This window comes from Thunnus thynnus, chromosome 15 (assembly GCF_963924715.1).
Source record: "Thunnus thynnus chromosome 15, fThuThy2.1, whole genome shotgun sequence".
NCBI lineage: Eukaryota > Metazoa > Chordata > Actinopteri > Scombriformes > Scombridae > Thunnus > Thunnus thynnus.
The window spans coordinates 22,112,635-22,130,153 of NC_089531.1; the positions used below are offsets into that span (position 1 = coordinate 22,112,635).

A 17,519-nucleotide genomic window follows, 5' to 3' on the forward strand; every position below is an offset into this window, starting at 1 on the left:
GTTTTTGTCACTTTCTGTATGTGACTGTGCATGTGAATGTGTAAGGAATATGTTGCAAGCGTTTGCGCAGTCTGTGGAAGACATTCACATAGATATGGCAGATGATTCACGAGGCCCTTTTCCATACACATAAGCAAACACACACACACAGTACACATGTTTAACAATCTGGAATACAAAAATTCAGTCAAGACAGGCTTTTCTGATGAGCTTTAAATACTTCCATTCATCTCCTTTGAAGTAATATTCAATACTTACTTGTAAATGTGATGTTAAAGCCTCTGTTTGTGTAGGTGTGGTCAGTCAGGAACTCCAGTCGTGCCACATGGGCACTGGTAGTTATGGGAGGAGGCAGGATGTCACCGGAGAAGGTACCCAGAATAGGAGACTCAGCCTGACAAAGACAGATAAGGATTTTTTGACGAGACCAAAAATATCAGGAAAACATTTAGAGAGTAAACAGCAACAACAGAAGTGCTGTTTAGCTCATACACATAATTACACACTCTGCTTTTCCTACTGACATGCACAATGACTGATAGACAAAGAGCTATTCAAAGTAACTGAGGACAGCTTGTAATTCAACAGTACCTTTCCCCCATCCTTGATCGAGAGGAAGTCAAACTGTTTCTCCATGCTCAGGTCGTTGAAAGCCAGATTGATTCGGCTCTCGGGGTTGGTGATGATCAGCCACACACAGTGCATATTGTTTCCGTACTCCTGAGGGTAGTTGGGAGACAGCAGCACCCCGGATGGAGTGGTGAAGTTGAAGAAACAGGAAACTATATGGAGTGATAAAGAGATATAGACAAACAGAAAGGTAGAAAGAAGGAAATAAAAACAAAGGAATATAAAAATGAGTATTGTTTAAGAGGCTGAAAAATGAGGCAAATGCAATTTACTTTTGCTGACTATAAGATAATATGATTTGATGCATTTTTATTGAGTATGTGGAAATATTAAAGTTATGACTCTAACCCTGATTGTATGAGTGAGGTATCACTATGGGGAGCTCCACGCAGCCCTCAAAAGCTCCTATTTCATCATGCCAGCCACAACTGGTTGACATCTGTGACCCTGGTGTCCAGAGGAGGGACATCCTACGCCTAAATATTGGACGGACATGGTCTCCCTGAGTAATTCTAATGAGTCTACTTCTTCCTTGATTAATGTAAAGAGGGTGGACTGGTGAGATACCTCACTCATACATACCGGGGTTATGGTCGCAACCTCAAGTTCTCTTTCAATCATTTGCTTAGTATTTCACTATGGGGATATATAATATATATATTTGAAGCTATGTGAAGCTGCTATGTCCAATTTGTAGAACCTTGAAAAGCGTGAATATGATTGTGGAGTAGATCTCGTTGCAAGCTCAACATCAACACCGACGAACGATACTTCTGTTCAAAGTTGATGAAGAAACATGGAAAGCTGTCTAGAGAGATTTATGAAATGACTTGTATCTTGGTCACTAACATTAAACACGTCTTTCTTTCACAAAAGCATGTTAGATACATACTATTTTAAAATGCACACCACCTTTAAATAGCCTGGTTGTGGGAATCACCTAGGATTTGCAGCCAAGACTGACTTTTAAATATGAAATTAATCATTGTCAAATGCTTATCCAGTAGTGCAAGAGCAATGCTGATTGTTAATATCATCGTCCTAATTCTCATTTCAAAGATGACAGGGCTTGAGTTGAGATAGAAATGACTTTACATGACATTTAGGAATGCACAACGTTTTTATTAGCGTTATCAACTTCAATGACAAAGACAAGCACGCTGCATTGTGTGCCAATGAGTAAAATAGTTTGTTAAATGTTAACTAAATAAGCAATGTCGGCATTAAGTGGACAAATTGACTGTTGTGCCGGCATCCTCTCAGTCATTCAGCTCAGTGATGTTTATCTAGATGCTGCAGCTTTTTGTCTACCCTATTATCTTATCAATAATACAACAGTGGATTTTATCTGCATGGTCAGCTCTCTTTTCCTTTTACCCTCATCCCTCCCCTTCCTCTATCTCTGCGTTTGTCTTTCATGGCATTAATTAGTTAATAAACCCTCCTATTGTCTCAAAATCCACAGCCTCTGCTGTGCAAACTGTAGAGATAATCTGATCATTTATTATGCTGCCCTCCCTGCACTCGTACATACTGATGCACCCATGTAAGTGTTGTCATACGCAGTCACATGTGCATGCACACTGATATAGAATTTGGATAAAATAAGGGATTCGAGAACTCACAAACACAGCTGGGTTTCTTGGCTGACCACTGGTTGTTCTTCTGACAAGTGATGTTCTTCTTCCCCACGAGCTCAAAGGCAGGCAGGCACTCAAAGTACAGTCTGTCCCCATGACGAAAACCTGTTCCCTCCCGTTTGCCGTAGGCTGGGATACCAGGGTCTCCGCAACTGCCTTGGTCAATTTCTGTGTAGGTAAAGATAAACACAGGTGAATTACTATGCAAAACTGACATCAATAATGAATGGTTATTTCAGGGGGGAGAAACATGAGAGTGTGTTATTCAAACAATGACTTACTTCTATTACCTGGTATCATAGAAGAGATATAAATTTAAAGGTCACATTTTAATTAACACATGCCACAAGCCTCCCTGGCCGTCCTCTCTTTAATATCTTAATTAATTAATTATCTTATTAATAATATCTTAAATATAAACATAATACATAGTTATTTGGTGTCATGGACTGTAGTACAAGAGAAGCATTATTTCTCTGTTTTCTTAAAAATGATAGCTAAAGAAAGAGGGGGGGGGGGGCTGAGAGGAAAGAGAGACATCTCAACTCAAGGTTATTACCAGCTGTAGCCTCCAGCAGATATTGACAAGGTACAACTACATCAGTCATAAGTGATAAGAAGAAGCAGGATCACCAAATCAAAACATCAACATTAATTTCAGTTTGAAGTTGTGTCAGCTGAGCTGTTTAACGTAAGGTTACTGAATAGTACTGGTTTGTCTGATCCTATAATGTGACAGGTCCAAAGTGCTATTTGTTTATTTGGGGATGGTCCACCAAAGTACATATACCCAAACCTATTTATTTAGAAAAAAAGAAAACCATAGAAACTATATGTAATAAACACTGTTCTGCAGCCAAATCTTAATTGGACAGTAACCACCAGCAACCTCCAACCCCTTCCCTCAGGGTAGACTAGCAAAATAAATTCTCAGCCCATGGGAAACATTGCAGTGCACATTACATGCAGAATAGAACTACATTATCTGCACAGAGCATTAAAAGGACACTGACATTTCAGGAAATATCCTTGTCTGTTGCCTTAGACAGAGTTAGATTAAATGATCAATATGATTCAATCTCAGTGCAGTCAGAACAGCGACAGGTCCAGGATTTGTCTAGCCTTGCTTAGCAAAAACACTTGAACTAAATGAAATAGTTAGACTAAGTAAAAGTAAAACGCCTTACAGTGACAACAATATGGATTTTTATACCTCTTATATTAATTTTTGTTACTCAGCCCAGCTCCCTTCAAGACACCTTTCAAGGACTCCAAAGCTTCAACACATTTTATTTAAGAAACATTGTGGTTTCACAGGCAGACAGTGCTGAAGGTATTTACTGACCAGTAAGAACACTTAAGTTAATACAAGAAAACGTCAGTTAAATAATTCCAGTTGTTCTTTCAAATCACTCTTTTTTTTATAACTATCCATAGTCTTCTTTATTTTTTGTTCTTGACACAATTTGTAGTTAGTTCCAGTGAAAAGATCACTGCTGGCTCAGCTGATGCATGCCATGGTGGTGGCCACTCTCCTGCTTGTTTTGAGTCACTTTGGCACTAGATCTTGTGTTTAGACCAGATATGTAGGTGGCACGGTGTGAGTATGTATGAGTATGTCCTGGTTTTGTTGAAATTTTGCATTAAGGACATTCTTCCTGTCTGGTGCCTTAGGTAAGACAGAATGGAAATAACTGAAAGGATATTAGCGACAAATGATTCACTGAAGAGTTCATTTTGGGTTGACAGCACAGGGTAGGTTCTACCCTTCATGACATCAGAATCAACCAGTTGTTGTTGTTTTTCTATTGTCTCATCACGCACTTAAATGTACAATAATTTTGTTTGCCAGAAGTCTTTACTGTGTCTTTATCTTCCCAAAATATTACTCACTAATCTTGCACACCTTAGTTTCATCCGTCTCTCCCTCTCTTTCGCCATGCAAACATATCCCTCCCTTTATTGTATGATAAACGTTCTCTTGCATCGGAAGCTGATGTGAGCACTTTCGGTCACAAACCCGTCCATGACCACCCTTCTTCCTTAAAACCACACACGCCAATTTCATTATCACAAGATTTATGCATACCTCATTCTTTCCCTTACTCTTCTTTCTACTTTTCCGAGGTTGCAGATTGCAGATGGGAATGCTGAGGCATCCTATCGAGGCATCCGGATGGGGCAACACAGAGCGCAAATAAGCTCATCCATCCAGGAAATGATGGCAGGGCCTAATACGATTTTAAATCGCACCAGGGGTGATGCTGGGTATAAATCCATACTCAGCCCTAATGATGATCATCATTTAGAACGCATATTTAGAGCTCACTGCTGTTTGGATGTATGGCTATCCTGAGGCAGCCTCATTCACAAGACAACTCATTGATCTTATATGGAAGTCACCTTTAAAAGGGGGATGCTAAAAGCGAGTTTTGAGGTGAGCCTCAGAGAGGATTAAGGGGAAAACGTGCTGACGTACTGCAGTAAGTGTATTGTTTCATTTCCATGTGCCGGTGTTTCTATGTCACTGGTAGCATTTTTGCATCTAAACCCAGTTAGTTTAGCTACATTCTTCATCACTGCGGCTATTTATCCGCTATATATTTAAACTTACAGTAGTTCTGTTCAAGCACTCGAAGGTTTCTCTGGGCCCCTGCCAAACTTGACCAGTGATGAAATGTATAGCCGCATGTCATCATTTAACCGCTGGCTTGTCAAGGTGGTGCCCACCAAATGACGTGGGCTTTGGAGATAATTGGCGGACTTTCTGGGTAAGACCTGGTCTGATTAGGAGAGACGGCATACATCCCATGTTGGATGGAGCGGCTCTCTTATCTAGAAATCTGGCCAGGTTTATTAGTAGACCAAAACCATGACAACCCAGAGTTGAGACCAGGTGGCACAGTTGCAATCCTGCACGCTTCTCTGCGCTTCCATTAGAACAGTTACCCACCCAAAACCCCATAGAGACTGTGTCTGCCACCTGACCACTTAAATCAATTCAATTAAAAGTAACACCACCACTGCAATAGTACAACAAAATAGGAGAATTAAATGTGGACTCTTAAACATTGGATCTCTGTCATCTAAAGCTGTATTAGTAAACGATCTAATATCTGATTATCATATTGATTTATTTTGTCTTACTGAAACCTGGCTGTGTCATGAAGAATATGTTAGCCTAAAAAAAGTAGAATGGCAGGCAGAGCCTTCAACTTTCAGGCCCCTCTCCTGTGGAACCATCTTCCAGTTTGTGTTGGGAGACAGACACCCTCTCTAAAGTTAAGAGTAGACTTAAAGCTTTCCTTTTTGATAAAGCTTTTAGTTAGGGCCGGCTCAGGCTTGGGACTTGGACCATTCCCTAGTTATGCTGCTCAAGGACTGGACTGCAGGGGGACTTCCCATGATGCACTGAGCTCTTCTTTCCTCCTCTCCCTCTCCACGCATTTGTGTCCCATTAATGCATGTTACTAACTTGGCATTTCTCTCTAATAGTTTTGTGCTTTCTCCTCTCACAGTATTTCTGCCTCTGGAGCTGTAGAATCGGGATCTGTGGTTGCGGACCACCTGCTGTCCCTGTGGTCCTGCTGGACACCCACTGCTACTATTATTATTATTAGTCATATTTTTTATTAGTTTTATTGTTGTTATTGTTGTTGTTGTGCATCTCTCTCTCTCTCTCTCCCCCTCTCAACCCAACCAGTCAAGGTAGATGGCCGCCCACCCAGAGCCTGGTTCAGCTAGAGGTTACTTCTTGTTAAAGGGGACTTTTTCCTCGCCACTGTCGCCAAGTGCTTGCTCATGGGGGGAATTATGGGTCTCTGTAGATTAAATAGTGTGTCTAGACCTGCTCTATATGAAAAGCGCTTTTGTTGTGATTTGGCGCCATATAAATAAAACTGACTTGACTCGAAAATGAACCACAGAAATGTATAAGATCCAACAGACACATCAGCTGGAGCAACAAGCAAGCAATATGACAGACACTAAAATACATACATACATATGCAAATGCACACTCTGTTTCATACCATCACTTGTTTGTCACTGCGACTGCAGCAGACACACTGAAAAGCTCAAATTCCCTAAAGTTCTTTTCCCGGGTAAGACCTCACTGTCTCATGGGTCCCTACAATTAGAACTTTAGGGAAAATGGAGACAATAAATAAGAGCCCTTTGATGTGTGTGTACATTAGTGTGTATATGTGTTTGTCTGTTGGTGTATAAGGCTATATGGTTGTGAGCGGATGTGTGTGCCTCTGTATATAATGTGTATAAAAGATCAAGCAAGAGTGAAAGAAACAGCATTTGATTCTCATGAATAAGGGAAGAGATGTAATGGCATATTTGTTGCCCCTGTCTGCATGACATTACAAACTCATTCCGAGCATTGTAATGGGACTCAAACTCACATCACTGTCAACAATTACACTGCATCTCCTAAGACCTAGGATGACAAAAAGACTTTATTTAGTCAAATTTATTGGTATAACCCAATATCACATGAAATATCTCAATGGTCTTGAGACACTGGGCAGGCCCACGTTTCCACCAGCTCTTTAGAAAGTGAAAATCAAAGCTGGATATTTGAAGCAACTATAACAAGCAAATCTAATTTTATGACTACAGGCCAAATCACACTGAGCAACTGAGCAGTTAAGTTAAATTCAAAAGTACCAGCATGTCTTACCAGTGGGTACCAGGCCTACTCAAGCACTGACATTAATATTTTGCCAACATTTTGCAACTTTCAATAGTAAACTATTTAAATCATGCACCTCAGGCTCTAAAAAAATCATACAGCAGAAAAAAAATACAAAAAACAGAAACCTCTGTATCCTCGAGAGTAACTCTAGCCCTGAGGGTGCATGCATAGGTGTAAATAAATCTAAATGATTCAAATCACATGAGCTCAGTGTCGGTACACAGTACTACGTTGATTCGATTTAGATCAACACGTGCGTAAATGCTGATTTTGTTTGCAAGCATTAAAATTTCAGTTGAAAGATTTAGGCCACAGCGGAGTGTGTGCAACCCACCCTCCGACGCATTGGTAAGGTAGGAGTGTGTGTACTGGTATGACTGTGTTTGCAATTACACTTGACGATCAGGCTTAAAATACAAGTAATTGAGAATGCAAATTAGATTTTGTGTGCTCCTATCTGGGAGGTAAAGTGGTTCAAAGCGTTTCTTCCCCTTCATTAAGTAGAACTCATTGTTTTAATTACACTTTGGTTCAGCATACTGCTCCACTTTCTCTGTTATTTTTACTGATGAAAAATAAGCATCTGTGGGCAAGGGAAAAGACTCGCTGTGCTTCTGAGAGGCAAACAGCGGACTTATCTAGAGGAAGAACTCTGGCAATCTCCCCATAACCACATACGTACACACACACAAACTCACAAAGTCTCTTCTTTTTATCTCTGCTTATCTTTTACACATGCATGCACTCGCATACACATATTAATTCACACTTGTTAAAGCTTAAACAAGTGTTCATCCACAAACACAGACACACACACACACAAGGTTTGGGGAATAATTCATCAGTTAATTACTGCGGGCTGATCAGTGGGCAATCGACTTCCTTGGAACAATTTGTTTTACCAAAATAAGTCCCTTTATTTCTCTGCCTCTTTAGCATTCAAGGCATCAAACATGACACAAATATCTAATCTAGAAGCATAATTTGTACATAGCTGCGATGGAACCAGCAATTTCTTCCACTGATAGTCAGTGCCTGTTAGAGCATAAAACAACTCACCTGCAGCGCTCCACTGTGGGTTTGTTTTTTTTTTTTTTAAATTGCATGGGTATATGTTCCATTTAATGGCTTTGTAATTTATCATAAAAGTCATAGATGAGATACATTCAGCATGTCTAACCTCTGTTTGAAACTTAAAATCAGGATGATATAAAAAGAGAAGGGCAACAATGTTACAGTTGAAGTACATGTGTTCTGTCAGTCACTATGTGTGCGGGGTGAACAACTAAAAAAAGATATTTCATACTTTTGTGTTCATCAAAAGTTTGAATTTTCACCGTATGACACCTAGACTTACTGGTTTCTTATAGACTGTTTCTGTGAACCTGCATCACATTAACTTTGAAATGTTGAAGGATCATTTTAACTTTCAACAAACGGTTATTTCGCATGGGTCTGTTTTTATATAGCTTCAATTCTTGTGATGTTGCCTGAGTGTAAGATAAGTTGGGTTCCTCAAACAAGTCAAACAGTCCGTTTTAAAATGCAGCCAGCAAGGCAAATCATCTCACTGACACTGACACTGTTTCAAACAACCTTACCTTCATAGGACACCTTGAAGCCCAGGGAACCACTGGTGTCGTCTGTTTTGAAATTCAACCACATCTGGTGACTGGTGCTAACCACGAGATCTGGAGTGGTGGTACCAGACAGGCTGAAAAGAGACAAGAGGACAAGTTTCTTACAGGAACCACATATTTCTTCAGAGATAAGTCTTGTATGTACTAAATACAGTGAACTCTGTGTCACTTCAATAGCCAAAGGCCTTGTTCCCACTGCATCATTAAGAAAAAAAAAATTAATGCAACTTCAAGCAGCAAAAAAAACATCACCTTAAGTTATATATTAAACTATCTCACTTTCTTCATCAAAGAAAAAAAGTGCTCTAAACTGTTTTAGGCAATTCCAGGCTGTGAAACATTTTTTTAATCCTAACCCTCTAATTCAAAACGGTTGGGGACAAGAAAGTGGAAAATGAAGGCAAGATCAGTCAATGCCACAGAAGTAATTTAATCCTATTTGAATAGTAATTCCACCCAACTCTAATTAGGAAGTGTATAGCTGCAGAGTAAGTGATTAAGGGTTCTAATTTTAGTGATGGCACATGGAAGATGGTGGGAGTAGTAAGGAGGTAATGTCTGGATAGGTGAAGTCCATGCTTTTTTTTCCTTTCCTGCAAAAGCAGCCTTTTGGTAATTCAGTGAGTTTCTATGAACTTGACTATGTGTATGTAAGAGGGGAGATGCAATATGGAGTGTGTCAGGAAGCATGACAGCGCACTTTTTATGTCCGAGATTATGAGACTTTACCCTTCTGTTGTCCTTGTCTTGAACTATTTGCATTCCTTTCCCAAATGTTTACCGACCCTTTTTATAGATAACTTGCCTGATATCCCCATAGAATTGCACCAAACTGAATGACATTCAGTGTTTACCTTTTGACTTTCTTTCTTATTACTTTGGTATCTAAAAACACTAGTCTGTGGTATGAATGATTCTCATCTAATATCCAAGCTGACAAATTTGCTCGGTGTGTTATTATTTCCTTGCAAGCTAATTACTATCAAAAACATTATCCATGTTGGTGGCATGTTTCACATAGTTTGTTTGCTTATGGAAAGTATGTTCTTCCCACATATGGACGATATTTTCTCTGTGAGATTCACACCAAATTGTTCTCCTCCGTTGTCAAACTGTCAGTGCACAGTTACATTCAAGTGAAGGAAAAGAGGGGATTCGATTGGTTGTGACTCATAACCTATTAACCGCCACATTTATAACTGTGCTGCAGTAGGATCACATGCTGCTGACCTTAAAGTTCCAAGAAATAATTCCCTACACCCTGTAAACGCTTGCCTGCACCACTGATTCACAAAAATATAGTCCTGAGTTAAACTGTGCTGATAGCTGCAGTATATTCTTCGGTCCTAAATTGTTCTAGTTTGTTTGTGTACAAGAGCATGTCCTATCTCAGTGACAGAATTGCTCACTCTACTTTTATATCATAATGAAGTCCATAAAGGATGAAGGAGTCCTTAATTCAATAGATTAGGTTATTTTCTGTGTGTGTGTGTGTGTGTGTGTGTGTGTCCTGAGTGTGTACAAAAAAAAAGCAAGCAAGGAAGACTTTCCCCTCATCAAAAAGCCCTCCTCCACAAACCTCTTCCTCATTTATCTCCAACCTCCTCCCAGTTCACACCCGGGCGAGGCAGCCTCGCATAAAAATTGATCCATATAAACTTTATTAAGGTGGTAAATTTCAGCACAATTAATAACAACATCCTGTGAATTGTTATGGAGCATCTGCTTGCGCAAACTCCATTAGAGGGCATCAATATGCAGTTCGCAATGCTGCACCGCATGGCTGTGATCTTGTTTTTAACATTGAAAAGAGTGATGATTGACACTGTGGTGCAGCATCTATTTTTCATGCACTACTGCATCAGGTGGTGATGAAATGAAAGAGAAACAGTGTAACATAGGGAGCAGGGCTGGAGGGGAGAGGGAAGAGAGAAGGATACTGCCGGGTGTTGGGAAGTGGAGGAGGAGAAAAGTCAAGTGTGACAAAAAAGAAGAAAGATGAAGAGGAAAGAGAAAAGCAAAAGACAGAATATGATCTCATGGAACATAAGAGGTATGAAGTAAAAGTCAAAAGAAGTTACGAGAACAGAAGGGAGATTAAAGGCGAAGGGATGGAGGTTGAAGGAGTCACTCACACGTGGAAGATGGTCTTCTGGTCTCCCACCACCTCGCCGTCTCCCACGGTCAGGGTGTCATAGCCTCGCTCCAGATCAAAATCCTCAAATGTCAGCTTGATCACCTAGACAACAGCGGAGACATTGCCGAGGCAACCGTAAACGACAGATGCTTGAACGTTCCTGACACCACGTGCAGAGGAGAGACCCCTTCCCATCTGTCACTTTGCATCCCTCCATCCATCCATCTATCGTCCATCAATCTCTTCTGAACATTTATTTGGCACGGTTCCATTCACATCTATGTAACAGCTGTGTACATTGTATGTGAAGCGTCCCGTTTTTGCTGCTATCAATTCACTGTCCTCATTTCTCTTTTCTTGTAAAATACATACCTTCATGAAATCTCACCTATTTGATTCTGATCACAACTCTTATATATATTCAGTTTGTGTAAATCATCAGCTTTGGTCGGAGTCGGAGTTGTGGTCGACACGTACATGGTTGCGCATGTTTATTTCGCCACATCCGACTTCCAGTCTGGTGATTATGAACTCTCTCACACTAATCAAATATCTGATTTCCTGCCAGACTGTCTGCATGACCCCTACTCTTTGCTCATCGAATCGGCAGGTTGCAGATATCTTTGTGGCCTATTTAGTCAGACTTACAATGACTTTAACCACATCAGGAGATGTGGCAGGAGACTTAAGGTCATCCAGAAGGTGAATCTATGCATCATAAAAGTGACACAAAAGTTTAAAAAGATTTATGTATTGGATTTTAACAGCGAGGGAAAAGAGAATTGACGCATTTCATCTCATTTCTATGCTGCAGGTGAAAATGTGAGAGAAAAGGAGGAACAAGGTAAGAAAAATAACAAGTGAGCCCTAACTAAAGGAAGCAAGGTATAAGCCAGAAAAACAAACAAGGTTTGATTATGATAGCGCAAAACTGCAAAATGTTGATTAATAACGACAAAAAACTGGGTAATATGAGAGACTGAAATATAAAAAAATAAAAAGCAAAGCAAGGACTATCTTTGTCTCCTATTTCAAATTGGCTGCCACTGATTCTTAATGTTTTCAGAGGGCTGAGAGAGCAAGGCCTAATGAAAAAGCTTATATAAATGCAAATTGCATTCTGTACTATGTTAAACCCAGTGCCTAATGAAAATTGCCAAGGTGGAGAGAAGAGATGGATTGTGTGTAGGCAAAATAGGTCAGATCACTCGATAAATAGAGTTTCATACCACAAATTCATATCCCATCTGCCAGCCAACAGGTGAGACAAAGAAGGGGGGGGGGGGGAAGGGAAAAAAATAAGATAACCATATATACTTTATGTTGTTTGCACTCTCTGACGGCATGTCTGACATTTTGGTTGTTTCGGAACAGAGACCCCAGCGTCCCTGACACTGACAGATAAACACTTGAAAGATCGTCAACTAAAACCAGCCACATTCGGTACCCTCAGGACATTATGATGGTGACACTTGACAAAAACCCACTTTAGTCATGATGTCACAAGGCTGGATTTTGGTCTAGAAAAGCTGTGTCACGTCCCACCGACCTCCCATTGCAGTTCCGCCTTAGTCTCCTGCCTGACCTAATGTCTCCTCTCACTGGGCCTATGCGGACGGGCAGAAATAGAAGCCCATTACATCTCTAAACAGAAAGAACAGCCTCACTCCATCTTCATCTGGACCAGACACAGAGCGAGAGACAGCCCCAAAGAACCGTTGTCTGTTTCAGCAGGCTGCCCACCGGGTAAACCCAAGGGTGTCTATGTGTGTGTGTGTGTGTTTGTCGGTGTGTTTGTATGCATGCGGGCAAAGGGTGTGTTTGGATGGCTGCGGGTTGTATCTGATTACCCCTCCTGTCTTGCCTCTCACCTCACATAGCCTCTTCTCCGCTCTGCGCAGTGCAATAAGAGAACAGATTTGTAAAACCATTTTGTTTGAGTTCAGAGAAGGATATTTGGCAGGCAAGCAGCTGGGTGGCCTTGAACACAACTCCAAAGTCAATGGTCTGAACAGAGTGGATATGACACTTTCATGATATCCTCTGAGTATGCTCTTAAAACCTCTCCATTACTCTTCTGTCCTTTTTTACTCTTCTTCTCTCCCTCACCACAGGTGTTTCTAACAACTCTCTTTGTCTTCTGTTGGCTCGGCTCCAGTATTCTTCCCCCCCTTTCATGTTCCTTATCTCTCACATTTTTCTATGAGAGAGCTTCTGTCACATGGTGTGTTGAACATCCCCCAAAAATGTCCTGTAGCAATTATCAAAAGTATAAAATGAGTCATGGGTGTCAGGGAAGAGCTTCCTCCTCCTAACAGGTGCAAACACACCAGTCAACTGCTTTTCAGTTTTGCTGGCAGCTAAACACACCACTTAACACACCCTTGGAAACTGGCGATTACAGCAGCAAAGCCAAATTAGCACTCTGCGGTGTTGCTTAAATCCCACGTTTAATGACTTACCTTAGATGTGTCTGTGGCTGTGATGACCCAAGTACAGTTAGCGTTGTTGTCGTACTGGACCGGGTAGTTTGGAGATGTGATCGCACCACTGGGTCCTCTCAACTGACCTCCACACATTGGTGCTAAAAGAGAAGACAAAGAAAGAGGCAAATGTTTGGTCAAAGATATTGTATACACACAATTTCCCATTTATAAACCACAAAAGATTCATCACTCTCATTCTCCTGCCCAACTCTGGATTGAATGTTATAACCACAAGTCACAATGCTGTTTGGCTGCATTTTGTGCCGATTCATTTCTCAGCCATCTCAACCTCCATCTGTTAAGATTTTCAAAAAAAAACCCTGTAGGGGCGTTCAACACTTGCAACTCAATCTTAAAACACGGCATGGATAGCATCCTAAAGTGCATCCTAATGAGCAGAACTGCCTGGCACAACTGTGGAACCAACTGTGTAGCCATTCAAAAAGCATTTGTTTAACTTTGATTTCTTTAGTGTGCCTGGCTGAAATGTAAGCAAACATCACTTTGGAAAGTTGAAGCTGTCTGGCAAGTACTTGGTAATAAAACCATCATCAGATTATAAACCAAAGAGCCATCTAAACTAATTCAACTGCAATGCACCATTTAAAAGCCCGACTTGCTAGTTCCCTGTGCTACAATGAAAACAAGACTAATGACATTTGTTTTTTTTTCTTCTTTCAAAATACACTTGGGCAGATGTTAATATGGTTGTGTACCCGAGTATCGCCTATGCATCAGAGACCCAGTCATGGAAAATAAAATACACAAAATGCAGATCAACTAGCACACCTAGATATTTTTTACTGAGAAGAGGAGGTGACAAGTTAACAAATCATGCTTTAAAAAGGACAATGTGACTTTTCTAAGAGGCCCGAGGGTCTCTGCATGGCAGAACTGTTAAACACCCCTTCAAATTAAAGCTGAATTTCTAATGAGTATTTTAAGGGAAGTGAGGGTGTACATGTGTACAGATGTGGGGGGATAACCTGAAAAGTATTTGAAAGGGCCTGAACCAGCTACCCTGATTTTAATGAGTTACGTCTAAGAGAGGTCCTTCGGGTGCCGCGGCCCAACTCGGTGGCTCTGTGCTCCACCCCTCTAACACCAAATCACCCCTATTAAATTGTAAAAAGAACTTTGGTGAAGTTAAGGGGAGAATAAAGTAATTAACGTGAGATGTGCTGACAGTAAGGGTGACCTTAATGAAAATAATACAGTACAGAGAAAGTCCACTAAAGCTATCATATCCACTCCTATTTTTTTTTTAATCATGGGGATCACATTGCCTGATACACCCCACCCTGTCTGTTCTGTGACAGACATGAAAGTGCAGCAGGCTAAGCAGCAATCAAAGACCATGACGAAAAAGAATTGCAACAGCTTGGTGTGACCAGAAGGACGGTATGAGCGAAAAAGGAACTGTGAATTTCATTTTAAACAGAATGAATTTGCAGCCAGAGATGACGGTTTTTTTTCCTGTGCTAATGATAGTGCTGTTCAACTTAATGATGACTAATGCTAATTTAGGATACAGATCTTCAATTATTCCTGGATGATGTTTAATCTTCATTTAAACAGAGTGAGGCAGAACAAAGGCACAGCACCAAAGGTTAAATGAGGATGATGTAATGCAATATTCTTAAAGGGCAATTTCACTGACGTTTTTGTGCGTCTTATGTCAATCTTGAAAGTTTCTTTACATAGAACAGAGAGCCGACTGAATGTCATACTATGGCCTGCGTTTAAAAAAAGGCTCTATTACTTTTTTTGTGTCAGTTTCTTTGTTCGAACAAAGAAAGAACATATGATAAAAGTGTTCATCACTCTGTTTGATGTCATAAAACACAAAAATCATCCTCTTGAGATCATGCCCTCATCCCTTAGTGCCGTGATTTAATTTAAGCACAATTGGATCAGTCCAAGACAAAAGAAAGAATAGGGGGAATGTGAGGAAAGCTGGGTTTTTGAGAGCACATGTAATGGAGGGGAGTAACAAAGATTACCTAAAGGTCATGTTAAAGGAGATAAAACGCACAAATGCTTAAGTGAGTACGTTAGGAGAATTAGTTTGAGATTAGTGTCCTCAAAAAGCTTATGAGTTGGAAACTGGTACAAAATGGCTGACAAAGATATACAAAGGTACATTTGGATGAAAGATTCACCATTTAGCTCAGACCAAGAACATAAACAAAGTTTTTTACTAGTGTTTTACTTTATAATGTCAAGACCTTTCTTGTGGTGTCATTATACTCACATACTGACATTTTGATTAACTCAAGTCAATTTGTCAAGAATAAAACCGGTCACTCTAAAATCAAGTATGACTAGACACAACACCAAAATAAGAAAATCAAAAAGCATTGCAGTTAACTTCAGGAGTCTTCATGACTCACATTAAAGCTGTAGTATCTTTCTGTAGTTTGTATATCGCCTTGTTGTTACACTACATAGTGTATGAAGCCACTCTTCTTTAGTATGCCATTGTAACAGTAACTGGTCCCATTATTGGTATGTCTATTTGAATAAAGATGACGAATGGCTGAATGTAAGTACTACACAGGTCCAAAAATACGTGCGCTGTCAAGTGACCTTCTTGTCATATAAGCTGTTGCTGCAGAATTGTTTGGATTTATTACTCCTGAACTTTTGGAGTTATCCCTGAGCACACTGCAATTACAGGACCCTTTTGGAGTAATGACCAAGCATTTAGTGCTGTTAAATCAATGAAGCAAATAATCAACCCCCGTATCTGCCAATTTTAAGGAGGAATGACTAGAAAATGACTTCTGCATTGTCGTTTTATGCGCACTTGATGTTCTTATATGTACTGTATTGTATCTCTACGTGAGTTATACACCGGTGAAAGACACGTCGCCATTATTATCTGCATTAATGGACGATAAAGTTTCTTGATTCTTGACGATTGATTGAAAAGTTTTTGTTGGCTGGTGTCGGATACTTACTTGACTCTTTCCCTTATTTTGCTCCCAGTGGTGTCTGAACACCAGTCAGTTTAATTAAAAATACCATGGCTCATTTATTGCTACATAACATCACAATCACAAAGTGTTGCACTGATCAAAGTTACTTCATTTGATTATTTTGTCATGGCTATATTGAGTGTTTTTGAGATTGGTAACGACACTTAGAACAAAGAATATTTCAGGTTATTTTAATGGAAATGTGCCTCAGTGCACATGGTATGCATTTCCTTGATCTCTAATGTCATCTGAGATTAAAAGTCATTACTGTTTACCACTTGAAACTCAAAAGATTCCCCACCAAGACACAATCCGTTGCTATAAATTTTGTAGTTTAGTTCTATCTTCATTTTCTTTTGTTAATATTGGTATTTGTTGGTATAATTTCAATTCATTGAGGCTGAAAACTGAGGAACACATGGACATGTGGAAGACTGTGCAGGGAGCCTGACCGCGCTTCCTGTCTGTCACAAAAAGGGTTAGAAGTGAGGAAGACATGACTGATGGGAAGCTCTATGCCAGCATAGCTAAACAGCAGGAAGTAAAAGGGTCAAAGTCAGGCCAGTGAATGCTGAATCAATTATATAAAAACAGAGGAATGTACACTGAATGATCGAGAGACAGACAGCACATTCACAAGCAAACACGTCAACATCGGGGCACCTTCGTAAGAAAATAGAAACGGAGGTCGTTTAGAGACGACCTCCGTTTCACATATGAAACACATATGCGTAGATGGTCGACCGGAATGTCAATCCTTACCTCTGCAGATGGGCCGATCATCACTCCAGCCTACATAGCTGTCTGTCACTCTGAGACAACTGATGCTCTTTGAGCCCTGCAGTTCATAACCCTCGTCACAGGAGAAATGGACTGTGGCTCCTCGCCTGCAGTTGGGTTGCATACAGAGAAAATGCATCAGTATCACAAACCTCTTCTGTAAAAACCATTATTCAGCTGTGGGAGTGCAGATATGGTAAGAGTAAAAAGGAAAAAAAAAATGTTGATGAAAAATACATATTGTATATATTTATATATATTTTTAACTTCCTAGCTGCATTTTGGGAGACAAATGTTACCAATTTGTCTGTGTTATGGTTGACCACTGTTAAAGGCAATGTCTCTGACAAGAATGAAGCTCCATAACCCCACTGGTAATATTACCATCCCACAGAGGCAGCCTATTAGTGGGCACTGACCCAAATGGGAGGATATTTGTTTTGTTTTAGTGTACACATTTCTCTATTTGGTTTGGTTGCAGTGGCTTTATGGGGCATCATAATGGGGAATGTGCTGTGTT

General features: G+C 40.2%; 1 protein-coding gene across 4 annotated transcripts in view; it reads right to left on the bottom strand.

Moving 5' to 3' along the window:
* The window catches only part of csmd2 (CUB and Sushi multiple domains 2), a 270,669-nt gene that overhangs the window by 119,847 nt on the left and 133,303 nt on the right, over nt 1–17,519 (bottom strand). For all 4 annotated transcript variants that reach the window (XM_067611354.1, XM_067611356.1, XM_067611355.1 and 1 more), the window contains 7 exons: nt 16,982–17,106; nt 13,215–13,336; nt 10,751–10,854; nt 8,577–8,689; nt 2,256–2,438; nt 592–782; nt 259–394 (listed from right to left, as the gene is read on the bottom strand). In XM_067611354.1, coding sequence (XP_067467455.1) covers nt 259–394; nt 592–782; nt 2,256–2,438; nt 8,577–8,689; nt 10,751–10,854; nt 13,215–13,336; nt 16,982–17,106 — 974 coding nt within the window. The remainder of the gene's footprint in view (nt 1–258; nt 395–591; nt 783–2,255; nt 2,439–8,576; nt 8,690–10,750; nt 10,855–13,214; nt 13,337–16,981; nt 17,107–17,519) is intronic.